We start from the raw sequence: 21858 nt of genomic DNA, 5'->3' as shown, positions 1-21858 counted from the left end.
ATATGTATATTTTTCTGTCTTTAACAAAATAATTTAATTATTTATTTAACACAATACAGGGACCTCCCTGCTCACAACTCTGTATTATATATATTTGAGCAGCTTTGCATGACAGTTTAAAATCTGTCTTTAGCTACCTTCTCCATCTCTTAAGCCAGCTTTCTCCTGATTGGCTCCCTTTCACAAACAAAAGATTTGGGTGCCAGTTGCATGGGACTACTGGGCTCTCACCCAGAGCTGTGTCATTTTCTAACTACTCTCTGGATTTCTAGTTTCATAGGGGCTGCTTGCCAGAATTAATTGGCCCCTTTGGAGCTGTAGTCCAAAGATGTAAATTTCCTGTGGTAGAGAGTGGTCCGTGGGACAGTGTTGGGGGTTTCTGTGCTTACAGCCAGAGCTAGCCATATTAATCTTATGAAATAAAGTTAGTGCGGTGCACTTGTAGTCACAGGGAGGAAAAAAATGGGCCTCTAACCTCACTTTTCTCTTGCAGGTTTTCAATTGACGAAGAGACAGGCTGGGTCGTTCTGCAGGCCAGCCTTGACTATGAGTTAATGCGCCGCTTCACGCTGACTGTGCTGGCGAAGGACGGCGGTGGGGAGGAGACCACAGGGAGGGTCCGAGTCAACGTATTGGACGTCAACGACAACGCGCCACTCTTCCAAAAGGAGGCGTACGTGGGCTCTCTGCGAGAGAACGAACAGACTGTGCAGTCAGTGGCACGAATCAGGGTGATTATAAACGCATAAGGTCGAAGAAGCACCTACACACAAAAGGCGGTGGAGTTTTTAAAGCATGCTTACTGTACAATTTGTTGGCAAAATTACATGCTCTTTACAAGACAGTGTTGTAAACGTGTCCCGTTTATAGCTGCTGTAAAATACCCCATAAACATACACCTGTGACCATCGCGGGTTTTAAATATTAACACTCGAGACTAAGATCAACATCCATAATGGTATTGAAGTGCCGCATAGCAACAGTTTGTTTGGTTGCAATAAACAAACTACGTTGTAAGATAAAAAATAATGTTTATTTATTATTGATTTGAAATGAAATTATTCCACACACTGAGCACTGAGACAGAATATTTCCCCGTGTTCTCTTGCACTTATTTGGTACATTCACATAAAAACTACACCCTGCTATACAGAATCTCACTCAAACCCCACCACAAATCTGACTCCCAGACCTTTTGGCTTTGCTGCCCTTCTCGTCTTTCTTCCGTGTTCCTTCTCTGTTACTGTAATCACGCAGTAATATGTTTGTCTGCACTGTATCCAAAAAGAACAGGTCAGCTTACTGTGTTGGCCATCAGTCACTGCCACACATAAGGCAGTGGTGCGCAGGCACAGTGGTAACCAGTGGGTCAGTGTTTGCTTTGATTGCACCCACAAGAGAAAGATTATTACATCCCTTGTGGCTTTACGCTGCTACGGTTACACTATGGCAGTTTGCCTTTTGCATTGTGGGAACCGAGCTGATGGCCAGGCTCAGTGCTTTGGCTCGCTGTGTTTGATTAGTCTGAGCTAACCTTAAACGCTGCTGATATTAATACGCCGCCTCAGGAGGAAGGGGAGGGAGGGAGCCGGTCGCATAATTGTGTGTGTCAGCAGTATGCCTTGGAACCTCTTGTGCACACACAAATAAATGTGCGCGCACGCACATACAGAGTACTCCAGGAAAACAGGGAGGGATGGAGGAAACGAAAGAACGCTGAAATAGAAGGAGAGGGTGTTTTGAGAGACAAAGCAAAGAGAGGCTCTTGTGTTGTTTGCTTTTTGCCTTGGAGATTTGTGCCTCCTACCACTGCGCTTATGCTTTCTAGCTAAATCTTTTTTCATTTTCTCAACACTCCTTATTCCTTTGCTTCCTTAGCCGCTCATCTATTTGATTTGCTGCCCCCAACTCCTCTTACCTTTGAGTGGTAATGCAAAACTATTTGTCGGAATTTGATAGAGGAAGACGGTCTGGAAGAGAAAGCCACAGCTTAGGAAGTTGTGGGGGAAGAAAGGTATTGCTTACTCAACACTCTGGCGTTAAATCAAAGAGGAGAGATTTGTGTTATGGAGGGAAACAAGTGAGTGTTTTTGACAGCCTGTCCAGCCTCTAATGATGCCAGTGAGGGCCCAGTAGACTCCCCTCACAGCCGGAGGACTCGTGTTTAAGTTCCTGCCAACTCGAGAATAATGAGGGGGTGTCATCATTGTTGTTGTTGTTGTTGTGGATTAGACCTGCAAAGTACAGTTTCATCTGTCCTCTGCCTGCTTGGCTTGTCTAGGCTCGGTTGGTGTTCATCCAGTATTGACGCCTGCGCCACTAATAGCCAGAATCAGCTTTAATCTGTCCAATAACATATCGACGCTGACTGACACTTTCCTGGCTGCACATATACACTCAGACTCAAAAACACCCATGCTGTGCAGACATATAGTCATAAATATTATCACTGTCTAATGCAACATCTGTCCCATCGCACTCTGCGAGACTTTGCCTGTCAATAGCTTCTTTTGCACTCCCTTTTCAAGGTGGGAAAACCCCACCATTATTACACCTCACTGCTCCATATAAAAGGTAAAAAGGCAAAATAAGAGTGCTTTGAGGTACCGCCCTGAAGCCGGCAGTGGAGGTGGTAATGTACTGTATGCATGTGTAGAAAGCAGATCCAGAAAGCTGAAGCTTTTGTGCACAAAGCACACCTTTGATTCCGCTAAGCCAGCATGCTATCACACTCTTCCAGCATTACGTCTGCCACCATTAAGACACACCGGATGTATAAAAAGGCCTACTGAGCCACAAGTCACTAACATCGTCTACTCTCGCACACCTTGTGCCCAATCACAGGCTACAGATGAAGATTCTCCTCCCAACAACGTGTTGACATATACCATCATTTCAGCGTCGGCCTTCCCTGATTACTTCCGTATCATCATGGTGGAAGGTTACGCAGGTACGCAGATGTGGTTGAGTTTAAGAGTGTGCGCGTTAAGCTAAAAACAGATTAGATATCCAAGGATTGTTTATACGTAAGTTTTTGCTTGGATTATTTGGGATTATAATAATTATTTGACCAGCAATTTTACTAAGATGTGATGTTTGTGCACCTTCCTCCAGTGATCAGTGTCATCAGACCTCTGGACTATGAGATGGTTCCCAAGGGCATGATCTATCTGACAGTGATGGCCAAAGATGGGGGAAATCCAGCCCTCAACAGCACTGTTCCTGTTACGGTGGAGGTGATTGTAAGTATAACCCTGCAACATACACACAACAGCAACAACTTAATGACACACAGCCACAACTGGAGGTTCAAGTATCAGTTCCTCCTGCAGTTTTTGCTGACAGCTGTCAACAAATGCAGACACAGAGCAGTATTTTGCGAGTACACAGCTTTTGACTTGGTTAAATCTTCAGCATGTTTTCCACCTGCATAACCCAAATATAAACATCACAAGTATGCAGCCTTATTCAAGCTGTGAACGTTTTCTACCATCCGGTGCTTTGTACATTCTCTTAGATGAAGACTAATGACCTTAAGCAACAACTGTCACGTCTTGCTATGTACTGTCCATCGGCATATAGCAGCTTTTATGAAGCCTTGCTTATGTCTAAAAATGTTATTGACCTCACATTATCACCAACGGGATGGCATCTTTTCCCGGGATGTCAAATACATTTGAATGCTGTTCTTCCAAAGTTATTTACAGCAAACCCGCAAGCAGATGTGATTTGAAGTTTAGTTGTTCTGGGTTCAGGGGTTTGTTAGTTGTTCCAGGAAATAAAACCTGAAAGGTAGGTCTAAGAGGGCTCAAACAGTTCAGTGTAACTAGAGTGCTTGCACAGAGGTCACAGAGGTTAGTAATGCTAAATCTATCAGAGAAAACATGCATTTCCCCATTACCATTGTGCAGCATGCTTAAGCGGCTGGCACTTTTAGGATTATAAACACAACTTTAAAAAAGTTACTAGTACCCTAGCGGCCTTCAACCTCTGTTTTCTTTCTTAAGATTAGCTGATGTGGAACCTGCATGTAATTCATTAAGACTTAAAGATGCCCATTTATTGACTTTATTTGCAACTAATATTTCACAACGTAAATAACTTCTTTATATAGTAACTATTTTGATCAAAGCTGAGATTCTTTCTAATTCCAGACCCTGCGACAGAAATCCTTACAGTCTCCCCAGTTTTAAGACACTTTTGTCAAACCCTTTAAAAAATAGGAAAGAAGCCCACAGAGCTCTTATATCATATGTAGTGAATGAACACAGAGCTTCCTTATACTTATAAAAATCCACATTGCAGTTTGTGACAGGTGTCACCAGCCTCATCTGGTGGATTGTTTCATATGTTTCTGACTTACATATTGCTTTCAGTATTCCTTCACTGTTTACCTTCTCAATCCTTTTAACCCGTGTCTCACTGCAACTTTGTCTGCAGCTTTATCGCAGTCTGTGCAGCTATCTGAGCTTCCAGTTCGCTTGTCAGTCTTATCAGTAAATGTCTTATTTTGAGGCACTAGAAAAAGTCACAGCTGTCTACTCGCACCCGCACTGCATCACAGATGTTTTAATATATTAAAGGATGGAGGAAAGAAAACACTCTGCATGAGGTTCTGGGTTCTGATCCTACAAGATAGTGATTCAGAGCTTTTGATGCATGTTTCCCTGCAAATGTGTACATGAAGAATTCTCTTTTGTTTCGTGGGACAGACCGTATTGTGATGCTATGCACGGGAAATTTTCACCTATATGGTTTCATTTCATGATGCTTTTGGGTTTTTAAGTTATCTTTGAACCATGTTTGAATGCTGATGTGAACGGAGGTCGTTCAAATGTCCTAATTAAAGGCAGTAATGACATCATGCTTGCACGTTCAAGACGACTCGCGTTGGAACTGTGGTCACAGAAAGCTGTCTAATATGTGTCCAAATTCTCACATTAATCAGGTTGTAGGTGTAATATTGTATTTTTGTTGACTAAAAAAAGAATGAATATTGACCTTTGCTAAGGTGCAATAAATACAGCTGTAAAAATATAACGAACAACCCAACACTAATAAACAGTCTCTCTGCTGGCTCTTAAGCTCATTTCCCATGATAGCCATCAATTAGACATGAAACCTTTTGTTCATAAGAGGGAAAAAAATGGCGGTAGAATGGATGAATCCAGTTGGAATATTCTTTGATATGCACGGACAGTAATCATATCTGTACACATCCTACAAGAGAGAGAAATATTGTGTAAAACAACTGGGAGAGATGTGCCAAATTCATTATGCTCTCCCTCTCTCTCTCTCTCTCTCTCTTGCTGTCCTCCACAGTGTCGTGACTCACACCACAGGGGTTTATCAGTGGCTGGCAGCATCACATACACACAATGCTTTGCGCCAGCGTAGCACAGAGCCCAGCTAGATAATAGTGCCAGTGACTGTTGTTAAAGTGTTAACATTTCTCAGCGGCTCACACAGTGGGGAAACTCTCTGTGAATAGCCACACAACTGGATGTGTTGGTGTGAAATAGTCTAATTCAGCGAGTGGGAGGTTGTGAGGAAATGTAAATACTCTTACAAAGTCTGTTTTTCAGCAGAAGCTGTAGCACGCTCTAGTCCGTGATTCCTATCAGTATACAGGCCCTGATTACTCTTTTGCTTCAGGCAGTGCCATTAGAAGCAATAATAATAATGTTTCTAACTATTTTCTCATATATTGTTGCAACAGTGTCTTCTTTTTTAATATCTACCTCAGCTTGAGCATCAATCCACTTATTGTCCAGCCTACTTTCTTTCTCCTAAAGCCACAAAACACCTAACATTGCATTCACTGGTGGGATAGTTAGTGTAGTAGCCACAAAATAGTTTCTGATTGGACAGTGAAAACAGCAGCCGGCATGACAAAGTGTTTGAAGTCATAAAATAATATATTATAGGGTCTTTCAGCTCAGTAGCCATCTTCAAAGAGATTCCACCAGCACTGATGCTATTAAAAACGTTTGTGCTTCTCACTGTCTTAATTCCCAAATTTGCTAATCTCAGTGTTAATGTGTGACGACAGTTTCAGCAACTCTTCTTTTTTAAGCAACATTAGCATTTTCTCATTGTTTAGCACATTGACTCAAGCTGTTGTTGATGTTTGTACCTCCCCCAGGATGAAAATGACAACCCACCCGAGTTCAGCAAACAGTCCTACATCATCAAAATCCCCGAGAACATTATCGCTGGTGAGTCATTTCATACGTTTGGGGTTACAGTTTAGTTGCTAGAATACATTTTTCTGGTCGGCGCAGCCAACACAGCACTTAAACACTCCAGACAAACACCATGTGTTGCACATACAGTCACCACTCACTCGAATTGCCTTACTATTAGGATATACAACAAATGGCTCTGCTGTCTTGGGGCTGTGTTTCCTTTTTTTTTTCTTTTTTAAAATGTTTTATTTTATTTCCATCCTCTGGCCTGCACTGTCTTATTTGTTTTGATTTTGCATAATGTTTTAAAATTCTCAGTCAGAATAGGATATTGACTATTCAAGGGAAATCACTGGATGCTATATTCATTCTCATGCATGCATTCAAAAGACTCTTTCATCCCAGACAATAGATTAGTTTCCAGTCGCTAGAGGGAAATGAGATATTTGACCGCCTTGTTCTCTGTCTCGAGTTCTGCCAGATCCTGGCCAGTTTTTATTCCTCGGGCCCGATTTTGAAGGAGCGCATAGCTGAGCTGCTTGGGCCGGGGCTCGAGGTTTAGGAGACTATGTCTAAAGTGTTTGGCCCTGAGCTGAAGGCCCGAGGCTTGGGATGCAAGGCTGCGCTCAGGGCTAACCCTGCGGCTCTGGCTAGCCTCTCATCCCCTCTGCCTGCCAGGGTATTGATCAAGTCTGTGCCAAGTATGGGCTGTGCCAAACAAGCTGATAATCCACTAATCCATAAACCCACTCACTGTCATGCCATCAGTCGAGTTGTGGATGGGGGCGGTGAAGACACTAGCTCTGTGTTTGCCATTTCAGTCTGTCTCTGCTGCTCGTCTATCCCTGCCTTCTTTCCCTTTTCCTAGACTTCACATGTTTTCTCCATGATACTGTCTCTCACTTCAGTGAGTTGTAACTTTCTTTATGTCTAACCCCCCCCTTCTGCAGGGGCTACTGTGCTGCTTGTGAATGCTACTGATTTGGACGCCTCGCGGGAGTTTGGCCAGGCCTCACTCATCTACTCCCTGGAGGGCTCCTCTCAGTTCCGTCTCAACTCACGCTCAGGTACATGTGTGTGCATGGTGTGTCTTTGTACCAGGGAAAACTGATTTTAGATTTGACTGTAAGATCATGCTGGAAGTGATGGCTTACTTAAATCTGTGTATGCACAACCTTTTTTTGGTTACTTTGCTTCTGTGCACTTTGTGACTGGCTTGCACCCCGTGTCCACAGCGATCCTCATCAAAAGAAAAAGAAATCTTTTTTTTTACTACTCTACAAACTTCTTAAAGTACCTTTAATAAGAACAAATAAAACAAAATGAATACATATAAAATATAATACTGTTTGCTAAAGTAAAGTGAGCTGTCTCTGCGGGGGTTTGCACTCTCTGAGTGTGTGCTGTTGTTGTTCTTGTTGTTTTCTTTTTCCTTTCTTGGCACTTTTGATCTGATACCATGTGTGTTTCAGGAGAGATTACTACCACAGCACTGCTTGACCGTGAACTGAAGTCAGAGTACATCCTGATAGTCAGAGCAGTGGATGGAGGCGTGGGCCCACAGCAGAAGACTGGGATTGCCACGGTAACAATTTTATATCACTCATCAACCAATAATTTGACATCAATAAATTCTGCTTCGTCAGCATAGACGCTCCATGGCATGTTTTTTTTCTGTCGTATAAAAGCTATGAGGTACTAGTAATCGGACTTGGCTCATCATATTGCATCAGTATAGTCAGTTAATGACAATAATTTCCCTCTCCTGCTGAATTTAGGTGAACATCACCATCCTGGACATCAACGACAATGCCCCCATGTGGCGAGACGAGCCATATAATGCCAACGTAGTTGAGATGAGTCCTATCAACACTGATGTCATCTCTGTGAGTGTCTCTAGCCCAACTTGTAACTTGATTCATTAGGTGGTCTTACTAATAGTAACATTGGCACACTGTAATAATAATACTAAAATTACATGTTTATTATCTCCACCAACGCGGTTATGTTTTCACTAGCATGTGTGTCATTCTGTCTGTAAACACAATTACATCAATTCTGATATTTTAGGGGTGTAGAGTGGGGTGTGACCTCTGACCTCTCCTTCACGGTGATTGAAGGAGAGTTATTATAGAGCTATTTAAAATAACACTAGGTTTTCAGACTAATTTGACTAATTTGACTTTTTTTTATTAACATTACAGTAAGAAATTCTAACCATTTGAACACATGTACATGTTTTTGAATATTTTTTATATATTTTTTCAAAAACGTCCTGTACCATAGCAGCAAAAAAAACACTTGAAATTAGGTCGAGAATATTAAAAGGGGGCAAAAGCCTGAACTTTGCACATGTTGGGACTGCAATTACTTTGAAAGTCAGTACTGTGGTCCTGGAGTAGTTTCGTGTAGGACGGGTGGTGAATGAATTTAGAAGTAAGTTACTGAATTTTTTATATCTTTTGATTGGTGCACTGCTGTCATTTGATTCGTTTTTTTTTTTTCCTGTTTTGAATCAGTATTTTGCAGCTTAATTTAATTAATCTGATTTTGAAAACGCATGCCAAAGATGTGTTTTTAATTTTAAAAAAAATACTCAGTGTCAGATACAGAGTGATCAAAGTGTGAAGATTGAATCATCCATTTTTTTCTGCTTTAACTGAAGAACAACATTTGAAATATAGATCTGCTTACATACTCGGCTATCGATGGACAAATGGCCGTCATGCATAGGTCATCACAAAGTAAACTCCTCTATTAGCCCAAACTCTCATTGTCCTGCCGGTGTCTTTGGCAATGTGTTGTTGTTAATTAAGCCCTGATTGTCCATTAATTAAAGAGGCGTCAGTGAGTGTAATTAAGGGAGTCCAATTGCTAATTAAAATGTAGCCCGCAGTCATACGCAAAGCAAATTATTCAGCTTCTACGCAGAGAAATAAGCAAGAACCCATCTTGCAGTGCAAAAAAAAGTGAAATGAAGAAACGGTGGAGAAAAAGAAATGGTAGATAAGCTTTGCACTGCTAAAATGTTGCCACTTTTTCCTAATCTCCTGTAGTTATTCATCAGTTGACTTCTTTCATGGTGCATCCAGCACTGCGCTGCATACTGTATGTGTCTCCATGTGCACAGTGGACAGACACAGTTGCTCCTCTGACCATTTTTCAATAAATCTGACCACCCAGGCTTACAGTCCTGTAATTGGCCCCAGTGTATCCCTGGCCCAGCCAGTGTTTCCATGGTGACAAGAGGCCACCTGCTGAGTCCTCCTGGAGGTGTCCAGTGAGCCGATGAATTTGGCCGCTGTGTCCAGTGCAAGGATCAGCCCACTCAAATCTCAGAGAACCCCACCATCAATGCTGCAGCCTCCACACACACACACACACACACACACACACACACACACACACCGTAAGCCTCCTCGAAGATCGCCTTTCAAAACAATATTCCCTTTTCTGCCTCTCTGCAGTCAGACGAGGACCACAGTTCAATAGACAAGGCTAATATATTTGCTCTCCATCTTTTAATGTGCTCTGCTCGGGCCAGAATTGATCATTTCAACGGGCCCCGGTCAGGCACTTCTCCCTGTCTTATATCACCTGCCTTTGTCTGTGCAGTTGCTAATCAATGAGGCTCTGAGATGCCTGCCTACCATGTCCCCTTAATAATTAAATACCTGCAAAACCTTTGTTCCTCTAATGACCAATTAACCAGTTTCCAGCATTTTTAGTCAGCGCTTTGAATAATTGATCAGCTCTTTAAAAATCAGCCTGTGCTTTAGCTGGGCTCCCGGCTTCGTGCATTCATCACCCATCGCAACTCTGTGTCACAAAATGAGACATTACTATTTTTCTTTTAGCTGACTGATGTGTTCAGAAAGTTGAAAGGAATTGTACACGATGCTCAGCTGCTGTTATTCTTTTCCCTCCCTCTCTTGTTCCTCCTCCTTCCTCTTCCTCCTTTCTTTTTTCATCAGAAAAGTTCTGTTGCAGATCATCCCTTCATCTTTAAGTTGTTTTTGCAAAGTAAACCACTAATTTAGCTTTTTATATATCTCTATATGTGGGTGATATATGTGTGTATAGTAAACGGTTTTGAGGAAGCTGTCTGAAGAGCTCAGGCAAATGAAAGTAAAGGGTTTTCTTTACTGGTTTCTGTGTCCAGGTGTTGGCAGTGGACCCTGACAATGGGGAGAATGGGACAGTGATATACAGTATCAATCCAGAAAATCCTTTCTACACCATCAACAGCAGTACTGGGAAGATCCGCACCAGTGGGGTAACACTGGACAGGGAAAGCACAAACCCCAGGGACACGGTTCTTATGAGGACTATCGTCGTGTCAGCTGTCGACCGTGAGTAGTGTGTTGCAGTATGATGTTGGTTTGTGCTTGTAAAATGCTCCTATTAATTACAGGGGATCCAAAAGCAAGCTTAAATTGTAATGTCTCATTATCACGTTATAGTTTTCAGTTCTCAGCGATGAGCCTCTTCCTCCAAGCCTCATTCCTAAAGTTTTATGTTGACCATGAAACTCTTTACGGTGGCTAATAAACTCCTTTGACCATGAGATATGGTGTGTGTGTATGTGTGTGTGTGTGTGTGTGTGTGTGTGTGTGCGTGCAAATAAATATATCTTTATCTATCCCTTTGGCGCCCTCTTTAGGTGGTACACCTCCACTGCGTGCATCAGCAAGCACCACAGTATTTGTCAACCTGCTGGATCTCAATGACAATGACCCAACCTTCCTTAATCTGCCATCTGTGGCTGAAGTACCTGAGGGACTTCCCATTGGATCCTCATTTTTTAGGGTAAAATAAAAGACTGGTGCTTTGTAAAATGGTATTCCATTGCATTTGGGGTTTATTTTGTACATGTTAAAATGATGCAAGGAAAAAATTAATAGTGAAAATCATAATAGTCATGTTCAAAAAGGACTCAGGAGAAGCGTAAGTTTGTTTAATCCCTATTGTTTTATTTAATACTATTTAGTGACTAATTTAGTCACTTTTTTTATTTTATGCACTGTCCTATCATAAATCCTTCCTTACAATTTGTTACATGGATTTCATTTTATAACCCAGTAATGCACTAGGACGTGTAAAAATCTAAGAATTTCCCCTCTCGCCCTGCTGGTGGTCTTTATCCTTCAAGCTCAGGTCCTCTTTGAGGACCCTACCACTCTCTCTGGCTGAGGTTTTCACGCAGTCGGTTGTGGTCATATTCCTGATGTACTCATGGATGTTTGTTGTCTCATCCTGGACATCCTGGTTTTGACACTCACTAGTCCTCGGCCTCCTTCTGTTCGCTTAGCGTGCATAGGTGCTGGATTTGGGTTGAAACAATCCATGCATGGTGAGGAGGCTTCTTGTCTTGATGTCAGTAGCTTCTACCTCCTCCTTTGGCCAGCTTATTATCCCAGCAGGGTATCTGATCAGTGACAGGGCATAGGTGTTGATTGCCCAGATCCTCTACTTCTCATTCAGCTGACTCTTCAGGACTTGCCTTACTCTCTGCAGGTATTTGGGGGGTGCAGTTTTCCTAATGGCTTCTTTATGATTCCCATTTCCCTTTGTAATTTCCAGGTACTTGTAGCTTTTTTAGATGTCTACAATGTTGCCTTCTGGTAGTGCAATCCCCTCTGTTCGGACTAATTTCCCTCTTTTTGTTACCATCTGACTACTGGTACTATTGGTAAATTATCTCTACAAATTGTGGAAGATTTTCAGATGAATCTTCCTTGATGAAGCATTGTGCAGACTGAATATATCAAAATCTAAAGTGCATAATATCATTAAAAGTCTCTAAAAATCTGTGCAGTCCATGATCTCCAGGCCCTCAGACAGGTCTGCATTTACAAGGTTCATTCACAAATGCAGGTTAAACTCTGTCGTGCAAAGAAGAAGCCGTATGTGAACATGATGCACAAACACTGCCATCTTCTCTGAGGCAAAACTTTAAAATGGACTGAGGGAAAATGGAAATCTGTTCTGTGGTCAAACTGACTGAAATTTGAAATTCCTTTTGTAAAACATGGATACTGACTCCTTTGGATTAAAGGGAACAGGGACTGTTGGAGCCAAGTCCAGGCCAATATTTTACTCAGTTACATCATGCCATATTTAAGTATTTGTCATGATCTTTAAGTTTTTATTATAATCTTGATCATTTTAGGTTATAATGTAATATGCTGTGCTCCATAAATTAATCCTGCTTTGTTAGTCTGTTGTTGTTGTAAAGTGTTGGTGGATGTCGTAAAGGGGGTGTGTATTTGACCCGCATGCGGAGGGGTGTGGGTAAAAGGTTAGGTAAGCAAGCAGGACGTGGAGCAACGGTTTTCTGACCGTCGCCGTTTTAATGTCATTTTTTGTTGTAACACAAAGGGAATATAAACGGAGCTCCCACCAGAGGCATTTGTTTTGTACCTTTCGATTTGTAAGGAAAAAAGGGGCAAAACATTTATTTTCCTTACAAATCGAAGGATAAAGAACGAGGCGAAGGAAAAAAGGGGCAAAACATTTATTTTGCCCCTTTTTTCCTTCGCCTCGTTTTTTGCTACCGGAAGGCATCCAAGAGACTTAACAAGAGCACGAGTCAGAAACTTTACGTTTTGCAGAAGCGCCAAAGAAGGACCGAAGGTTGCCGCTATAGGGACCATCCAGCTTCTTATCAGTGCTCAGTTCAAAAGTCTGCATCTCTGATGGTATGGGGCTGTGTTAGTGCCTATTGGCTTGGCAGCTTGCACATCTGGAAAGGCCCCATCAATGACGACAGGTATATTCAGGTTTTAGAGCGACACATGCTCACATCCAGGAAGGCCTTCCATATTTCAGCAAGACAATACTAAACCGCAGTTAATGTCATACAACAGTACGGCTTCAGAGCAGAAGAGTGCGGACAAGATGAAAAATCATGAAACATCATGAATCATAATGAATCATTTTGAATCATCACAAACCAAAAATAGGACAAAGAATACTCAGAAGTCTTGAGCAACAACAATCTTGCTGCTGTCATCAAATTCAAAATGAGCTTACACTTTTGATTTTTGATTTTTTTGATTGAATCTTTATTTTGAACATGTTGAAAAAGTACAGCAGCATAGAATTAAAAGAGACAAATGAACAAAGCAAAACAAAAGTAAAACGATCAACCACAACTACAAATAACTTTCATGTTCAAAAAGGAGCAGGAAGAAGCATAAGCTTATTTAATCCCACCCCTTTTCCACTATCTAGTAATCAATAGACTACAGAAATACCTCCTTGCAATTACATTATATGTCATGTGTAATTTTTTTTATTATTCTTTTATATATATATATATATATATATATATATGTATGTATATATATATATATATATATATATATATATGTATATATATATATATATATATATATGTTTCTATCTATCCATATACACGTTTCTCAAAATGGTCAATTTTAACAATTTAAATATTTGTTGTGTTTCCTGCATTTTATTGTGATTAAATTTGGAATTATTAAATGTCAAAGTAATTTCATTCTTTTTTTATTTATATTTTCTGTCCCAACTTTTAAATGAGGATTATATTATCACCATATTTAGTGAAGATAGGCGATGACAGACAGAAACACAAAGTCCTAAAGGAATTTCTCACTTTTTTTAAAAGACTTGACTGCCAAATAACACTGCAACACTTAATAATACGTTTTAATCAGTTAAAATAAACACAATTTAACCACATTTTATTCACCATCTGCTATCTGTTACCCTGTGAGTAATCTTCTATGGGTTTTCTTTTCTCTGTATCGCTTCCTCTCTTTCTTCTGTAGATCCAGGTTGAGGACCCTGACGAAGATAAGAATGGTTTGATTACACTAGCATTACAGATGGGAATGCCTCGCCTCGATTTCTACCTGAACATCTCCACTGGCGTCCTCACCTCATCAGCAGTCCTGGATCGTGAGCGGATCCAACAGTACCAATTGAGGATAATTGCATATGATGCAGGACAGTTCCCTCGTACCTCTACGTCAACCCTCACTGTCATAGGTGAGAGATTCAGATTTAATTTACCTTTGCTTTCTCTGAAATTACCCTAATGGGAAAGTTGAAAACCAAAATAATGAAATAATAAAGAGTTGCTTCATTACGGCAAATAGCCCACCTCTGATTTCTCAAACATCTGCTGAATAAAATGCTGCCACCTGCTGGTGGGATTTGTAAAACCCCAAATGGGGACTGGGCTGATTGCTCTGGATGTGACTGAAGAAGATTGGAAAATCTGCTGCCATTAGCCAGAGAACAGGACACCTGAGCAAGAAAGGCAAAAAGGAAAAAAAAATGTACTACTCACTGCACCACCCTGCTGCCTTTATTTGTCCTCATGTGCATCTATCCGTGTGTCCTCGTGTCTTTCTGTGTGTGGCGTGCGTCAGTTCTGGATGTAAACGATGAGACGCCCACCTTCAACCCTCGCGTGTACAATGTTTCCCTGAAGGAGAGTGTCCCTAGAGACCACACTGTAGCCCGCCTCAGCTGCTTTGACAACGACGAGGGTCTCAACGCTGAACTTAGCTACTTCATCACAGGTCAGAGGTCACGGTGGGAGGTGTTTTTCTGTGTTCTTGAGTTAAAGTTTTTAAAGCCACGGGAGATTTTGTGTGCCACCCGTACCTTCCTTCAATCCATCCATGCATGTGAGAGTTTGTGTATGTACTGAGCTCCTTTGCATGTGCCTTTTACTACGTACAGATATTAATGCGCTTAATTTCTAAAACTGTGACTTCTTTTCATTTTTAGATGGTAATCAGGATGGTAAATTCAGCGTGGGTTTCAGAGACGGCATTGTTCGGACAGTGGTCGGTCTAGACAGAGAGACGCAAGCAGCGTACACTCTGATCATAGAAGCTATAGGTGTGTCATAAAACTTGATCTTTTGTCTTTGTCATTTTTACATACTGTGTGTTTATATATATATTTAAATAATGTGGTTTATCTTCAAAGCTGCTCTTGTTTCTTTGTGCATGCATGATAATGGTGTAAGGAAAAAAAACTGCCTGCACATCTGCAGTGATTTCAGACCATTGCTCAACTGCCTTTGTTCCTGTGTGGAAAAAAAAGAACAAAAACTCGGAGGTTTTCCTGTTTTGGAAAGCATTGAGTGGGGGTAGCTTATCTGCTGAAGAGGCCAGAGACGCCAGCGCTGGGAGAAGAAGCAGAGATAATGTAAAACTGTGCACATTGTCCTCATTCAGCTGAAAATGACCCAGTTTTTAATGAGTCAAGTATATTATATAAAAAATCTCTTTTAGGAGGATTAATAGATTATTTAGTCTGTGTCAGTGAGTGTGTCTGTTTCTGTTATCAATGTCTAAAATTGATGTTAACCTTGAAACTGATGCAAACGTGTTTGTTTTTGCACATAGACAACGGTCCGGCTGGCAGCCGAAGGACAGGCACGGCTACCGTGTTCGTCGAGGTGCAGGACGTTAATGACAACAGACCCATCTTCCTCCAAAACAGTTACGAGACCAGCATACTGGAAAGTGTTCCCCGAGGAACAAGCATCCTTCAGGTGAAAAATACACACGCCCACACACAAACACACGCTCATATATACTGCAAAACACATCCTGACAGATATGGCACTGTTAGCGAATTTAAAACTCAAATTTATTTCCTTAAAACACACTGAGTGAGTTACAGTGATCTCTTTTTGGCTTGAGTTACATTTGTCTTCTTGTCCATACAGGGAGTCCCCCCATAATCTGAGACTAGCGTGACTGTGTTTGTCTTAAGGTGTGTGAATTTCCAGATGGATGGGTTTCGGTGCATCAGAGCAACAAGAGGTGTGATGTTGGGTAGCGATGCTTGAATTTGAGTGAAAATATAGAAACAGACTAAAGTGATATTCTGTCATCTGAGGCTTAATTTTCGCCTCCAAGTCGTTTTGCTGGTGTCTTGTGTTAAAATTTTCTGTATTGATTTCTTTTGCTCACTGTAAAGTCACTTGTGACTATAGCACAGAGCTGTGATGAAAAAGATCACCTGTGATCCAAACTTCAACCTGGGATCAGTAACAAAAATATGCTTTTTGATTATCTACATTTTAAATACTTTTCCTGCGTTTCCTCCACCTAGCATTCAAAGAAGGTTAGAGAAATACTATAAATGCACTCTTCACTCTCTCCTGGTATTAGTGATGTTTGCTGCACAGTCAATCGTCCTTCAGGTGCTCTTCAAGTCAGATTTCGGTAACATAGTCGAATAGACAAGGCACAGTGAGGTGGGGTTCTCCGCTGGCCTCTGGCTGTGTTGTCTGTTGAGTTGGAGGCAGGGGAGCGCGTGTGCTCTCGCGCTCCTGCGGCCTGCGATGAGGCGGCCGTCTGAAGGAGAGATTGTACGAACGCCGATACGAGCCCAGCCTCTTCCACACCTTCAGCTGGGGCTCGCTGGACGTCCTCCTTCTACGAGTCGAACTCTCCCCTGGCCCGCAGCTCGCTTCGGAGTCCCCGTCCTGTTCAGAGGGCCGGCACACTGCCAGGAAGGCTGCAAATCCTGCCAGCAGCAGCGACAGCCCCAGCACCACCATGATGGTGAATTCTGGGTCGTGGATGTCTGAAGAATAAGATGGGGGCTGTCGAATGGTGACAGAGGTGGCAGTGGTGGTGAGGGTGGACAGAGTGATGTTTTCTGTGTTAGAAGTAAAGGTGACGTTGGAGCCCGGATCAGTGGTGTTCATATTGTCTCGGTTCTGGAAGGAGAAAGCTATATTAGTCAGGATGTTTCAGAGATTGTGTGAGTGTTGGTTTTAGTCTATTTGGCTAATTTCAGTGTATGCATGTGTGTGTGTGTGTATGGGTGTCTGTGTGTGTGGTCAGCCTCCATCAAAGTGCCATAACAGCTCTCTTGACGTGCTTGCATCTCCAGCCAAGCCTAACTTTGCTGACTAGGTTTATTTTAGGCCTATTCTCATGTTTTTGCTTAATTAGGCTCATACACTCAAGAGCTCATTATACACAATGACACACATGCACAAATATGCATAGAAACGCCTGCACGCACAGCCAGATGCAGGGACTGTTTGGCATTTGCGGCAATTATGTAGCTATTAAATCAAGGACTACAAAACAGTCAATGCTTGACAGGCTTTCCTCAATGTAAAACAAATTGGGTTTATTAAATTGCCCTCTTGTAAAATGCAAGGAACCCACCTCTTCTACCCCAGTCTCCAATTACCCACCCCCATCCCTCCCTCCCATCTTCAGCATAGTAACATTTGTAAATGTCATCGTCCTTAATTCAGTGGAGACAAAGCATGGCTTATCGGTTTAAGGGAAACACATTGGGACGTGAAATTATTTTTAAGACCAAATGCCAGGAAAGCTGTGAAAAGGCCAGTGGAGCAGGATGGCTCGTTAGAGAGTCAGTTCATTAGTCAGCGCCTCCAAGCACATACGCCGCACTCGCATGCATGCACACACACAAACACACAGCTATTCAAACACAAACTTTCTTTCTCACCCACACATATTGTAGCTTGCACATATTCGTGATTAGACGCGCTGTTCTTAAGCTCGGCAGCCTGGCTCTAAGGTGCTCTCCCTCTGTTTCTCCCCACATTGTTGCTCCTCCAGATCTGACTACTCAGCTAGTTTTGAAACCAACAAAACTTTTTTCTAGCACGCTTTGTTTGTCAGATTCACATTTGCAAATTTAACTGACTGTGCACGCAATTTCACTAATAATTAATTTCTAGTAGAAACAAAATGAATTCTAGCAATATAACATCTCCAGTGATTTCAATAATTTACTGTTGTGGTATATTCTTAGCAATTAATATTGACGCTGAAATCCCTTGAAAATATATACTCACGCTGACACTTTGGAGACTTTAAAGCAGAACTTTGCTTCGTTCCAGTAGTTGAGGTCAGATCTGTTTTGTAGATCCACACTTTGTAACTGCACGCTCTTGTTTTTCCCCCCTCAAACTACGGCTTTTCCCAGAAACAGAGGGGGAAACGCTGGGGAGGAAGAGGGGAACGGGGTTGAAAAGGGGGTAAAGTCTCAGGAACAGCATCACAGAAGTAATACGTCTCAGCTGCTTTAATGACACAGAGCCAAAGACAATAAAATATTTTGTCAGTCACACAGAGTCTTAGATTTTAAAAAAAGCTGTGCGTCTACACCACACGGTTGCACTTCCAACATCTGGCTCCGCAATGTAGTCTTGCACTTTCATGCACCCCCTTTTATGGACCAAGTGGTGCATTCCACTGTGTAGTGCCCTATTCATCACTCACCAATCTGACCCCCAGCCACTTTTTTTCCTCCCGTCTCCCCCTCCCCTCACCTCCTCTTTCTCCTCTCCTCTCTACATCTCTTTATAAAACTAATGAGACTGAAGTTGGGCCCCTCTTCACGGAGGGAGTGAGAGCGCGCAAAGGAGGACACACAGGGCAAGACAGAGACCGCGAGAGTGTGGGTCTCACTATATGCGTGCACCTGACTGCACATGTAAATGTGCTTGAATGAGCGTTTCTTCTGTGTGCAGTTAAGTCTGCACTTTGTAGGTACCTCCACAGATTTTGACACATTCACAGAGAAGCGAGGTGTGACATAAAGTCGGCCTCATCCAGTGCCGGCGACAATGCTGGATTCAGAAAGTCAGTCGTATGACATGGCCCATTCACCAGCATCCCAATAGGTTTCACTGTTTATCTGTGTACGCTGTGGAGTCGTGCTGTCTGTGCTGAGATTGGCTTTTTTTGGGTGTTTCTGGCCATCTGCCTGTAACACAGAGAGAGAGAGTTTATTGCTGCCAAGCTGCGAAGAGGTTGTTGTGGCAACAAGACACTGGGCACCCGGCAATGTGTGGTGCATGGGATAGTATACAGATTTCTCCCTCTGCCTTGACAATTATTAAAAATGCATATGAAATGTTCCGTCTGTCATCGGAGAAAGAGACTAGAAAAACTGAGATGCTCAAACCTTGTGGTAACCAAATCCAACTGTTTAAGTCTGTCATGATTTTAGTTTTGAGCAATGATAGCTCTCACATAAAGTTGCAATAATTGCCATTAGACTATCACTTTTTTTAAAGCGTGCCTTTGCCAATTTTAAAGCAAAAACAACTGCAGAGCTGTTTCCTTTCCCGGAGCTGGTTTGCTTTTCCATGTTATTTAGCATTTGATTAAGTTCCGTGATCCTGTGCAGATGTTTTAAGACAATGCAGATGTCTTTATTTGTTTTTTCATTTTTGGTCTGTAAAGGTTCAAGCTACAGATGCAGACCAGGGAGAGAATGGGAGAGTCCTGTACAGGATCCTCACTGGTAAGTGTCGCAGTCCTTTAGAAAACCTTTGCACGTGGTCATCCTGTTCGCTGATTGAATGTCTACAAGTTTAAACACAGTCTCAAAATATGTGATGGCAGCTTTGTGAAGATACGTTCTTTAGAAAATTGTCAACATAGTAAAATTCTCAAGATTCACTGATTTGATCATTCCTCTTGGTTCCTGTGCTTTAGCTTTACTCAGTGTGTATGAGTCAGGTCTTGCCAAAGAGTCAGAGTACTTGTGATGACGGGCTCTTTAAACAAGTTGAATTTGCCATGTCAGCAAATGAAATGACCCACTCAGTGGACTTCAGTAAACCTAGGTTAAATGTGCAATTTTGTTCAGGTCTCTTGGCTTCATCTCACCTTCCCTTCCTTTCACTGTCTCTCTGTCTGTGCGCTCGTGTTTGTGATGCATGCAGGGAACAGCAACAATCTGTTCAGTATAGAGAGAGACACCGGACTGGTGACAAGAGGCCTCAGGGCTCTGGACAGAGAAACCAGCAGCTCCCATATGTTGGAAGTGGAGGCGTACAACAGTGATGAGGGCAGCATGAGGAGCTCTGTGAGGGTGAGAAGCAGAGAAACCACATCCGATGAAAAATATATTATATGTGCATTATAATCAATTTGTTTGGAGGTGAAATTATTGTCTTTTATGTGGCTGTTCGATATATTTATTTAGGAAATGTGAACCGTCTCCTCCTCAGGTGATCATATACGTAGACGATGCCAATGATGAGGTGCCGGTGTTTACCCAGCAACAGTACAACCGTCTGGGCCTGAGAGAGACCGCTGGCATCGGCACCTCTGTGATTGTGGTGCGTGCCACTGACCGTGATACTGGTAAGTTCGGTTTCAAATATGGCAAGAAAAGGGAATGTTTGATTCCAGATCTTTTTAATAACCATTCAGCATCAGGTTTTCTTCATCTAACACCAAATGGAAATACATATTTAGCTGTGCTATTTAGCATAGCTTGTGCCTTTGATCATCAGCTTGCAGATCAATAAACCTAACACTAGTGGGTGCCTCCACAAAGAGAACAAACCAACCTCTTCTTTATTTTTTTTCCCCTCTGGTTTTGTAACTATGGTGCGCACGAAACATCGCAATTGGCATTTAAATCACTACTTCTGCTCCATGGCACAAACTTCCTCTTATTCACTTCCCGTTGGGTAAAGTGTTGCTTAGGCAGCTTCTGACGCATCTTGTGCCGTGACATACATTTTCCAAAACATTAGATCAGGATCAGGCCTGAAACCGAAATAAACATCATATAGCCAAAAGACCAGCGTTGACAACTGTGATTAATAAAAAATAGACTTGAGGAAAAAGGTTACGTTTTGTAACTATAGCTTCATCGAAACAATGTTACAAACTTTTAAAGTTGTTATTCTTAGTAACAGTAGGTGGGGGGAAAAACACCTTTTTATTATAAGTTGTTTTTCTTTGAAATGACACCTTTTTCCTCTCTTGCTGTTCAGGTGATGGTGGAGCCGTCGCCTACGCCCTCGTATCCGGCTCAGACCGCAAGTTTGAGGTGGACGTAAGCACCGGCCTGGTTACCACTGTGGACTACCTGGACTACGAGACCAAGACCTCCTACCTCATGAACGTCTCAGCCACCGACCAAGCTCCGCCGTTCCACCGCGGCTTCTGCACCGTTTACGTCACGTTACTTAATGAGCTGGATGAGGCCGTGGCCTTCTTCTCCGCTGGTTACGAGGCTTCGCTTCGTGAGAACATCGCCACAGGCACAGAGGTGGTCCAGGTGCAGGCGCAGTCTGCCGACAACTTGAACCAGCTGAAGTACCGTTTCGACCCCGACACGTCGCCCGCAGCTCTAGCCCTCTTCAAGATAGACAGCGTCACGGTGAGGTGGAAGAAAGGTCACTGATGATTTGATCACAGTGTGCATGCCTTGTTTTCATGTGTGCTTCATCCATTAACCGCAATGCGACTCAGTAACACCTCGTCCCCGGTGATTTAGGCTAACACTCGTGTTGCTGTATGACTGTAAGCTGATCAAAGTGCTTTAGGTGCTTTGAAGTCATTTGATTCCTTTGATAGATGAGAAATGGGGATTCCTTTGTTGATTTGTGTGATACTTGTTAATTTTCTTCTGTTTTCGTCGCTGTCACACTGGGACTTACATCTTGTATGGACTCTATGATGGTTACCGTATCTGCTGATGCGTGTCTGTGTGTTGTTTCAGGGCCGCATCACAGTGACAGGCCTGCTGGACAGAGAAAAGGGTGATATGTACACGCTGACTGTTGTCGCTGATGATGGAGGACCCAAAAAGGACTCCACTGTGGTACGCCCCTTTGTTGTGAATGGTGTTGTTT

The 21858-nt window shown here is 42.4% G+C and overlaps 2 protein-coding genes across 2 annotated transcripts in view; one reads left to right on the top strand and one right to left on the bottom strand.

Annotated features, from left to right (window-relative positions):
- Positions 1–21858, top strand: part of cdh23 (cadherin-related 23) — a 196456-nt gene that overhangs the window by 139549 nt on the left and 35049 nt on the right. Inside the window, exons 15-32 of the mRNA XM_082556277.1 lie at positions 494–731; positions 2845–2950; positions 3115–3242; positions 6146–6218; positions 7139–7255; positions 7661–7773; positions 7967–8074; positions 10351–10540; positions 10852–10997; positions 14003–14222; positions 14609–14761; positions 14973–15086; positions 15599–15747; positions 19445–19505; positions 19930–20078; positions 20218–20353; positions 20995–21383; positions 21726–21827. Of these exons, the coding sequence (XP_082412403.1) occupies positions 494–731; positions 2845–2950; positions 3115–3242; positions 6146–6218; positions 7139–7255; positions 7661–7773; positions 7967–8074; positions 10351–10540; positions 10852–10997; positions 14003–14222; positions 14609–14761; positions 14973–15086; positions 15599–15747; positions 19445–19505; positions 19930–20078; positions 20218–20353; positions 20995–21383; positions 21726–21827 (2692 nt within the window). The remainder of the gene's footprint in view (positions 1–493; positions 732–2844; positions 2951–3114; positions 3243–6145; positions 6219–7138; positions 7256–7660; positions 7774–7966; positions 8075–10350; positions 10541–10851; positions 10998–14002; positions 14223–14608; positions 14762–14972; positions 15087–15598; positions 15748–19444; positions 19506–19929; positions 20079–20217; positions 20354–20994; positions 21384–21725; positions 21828–21858) is intronic.
- Positions 15824–18204, bottom strand: LOC309719872 (uncharacterized protein). Its single transcript, XM_082556276.1, has 2 exons — positions 18049–18204; positions 15824–16926 (listed from the first exon to the last, which is right to left on the bottom strand). Exon 2 carries the CDS (start codon positions 16912–16914, stop codon positions 16417–16419), a length of 498 nt encoding a protein of 165 aa, XP_082412402.1. The 5' UTR covers positions 16915–16926; positions 18049–18204; the 3' UTR covers positions 15824–16416.

Source organism: Aulonocara stuartgranti, assembly GCF_965226115.1.
Source record: "Aulonocara stuartgranti genome assembly, chromosome: 13".
Classification (NCBI taxonomy): domain Eukaryota; kingdom Metazoa; phylum Chordata; class Actinopteri; order Cichliformes; family Cichlidae; genus Aulonocara; species Aulonocara stuartgranti.
Note: the sequence above shows the minus strand (reverse complement) of the source record. Positions and strands in the feature narration are given on the sequence as shown.

What these genes read in the sequence shown, in the direction of transcription:
- LOC309719872 (XM_082556276.1), bottom strand. Translation starts at nt 16,914, where the DNA reads ATGAACACCACTGATCCGGGCTCCAACGTCACCTTTACTTCTAACACA.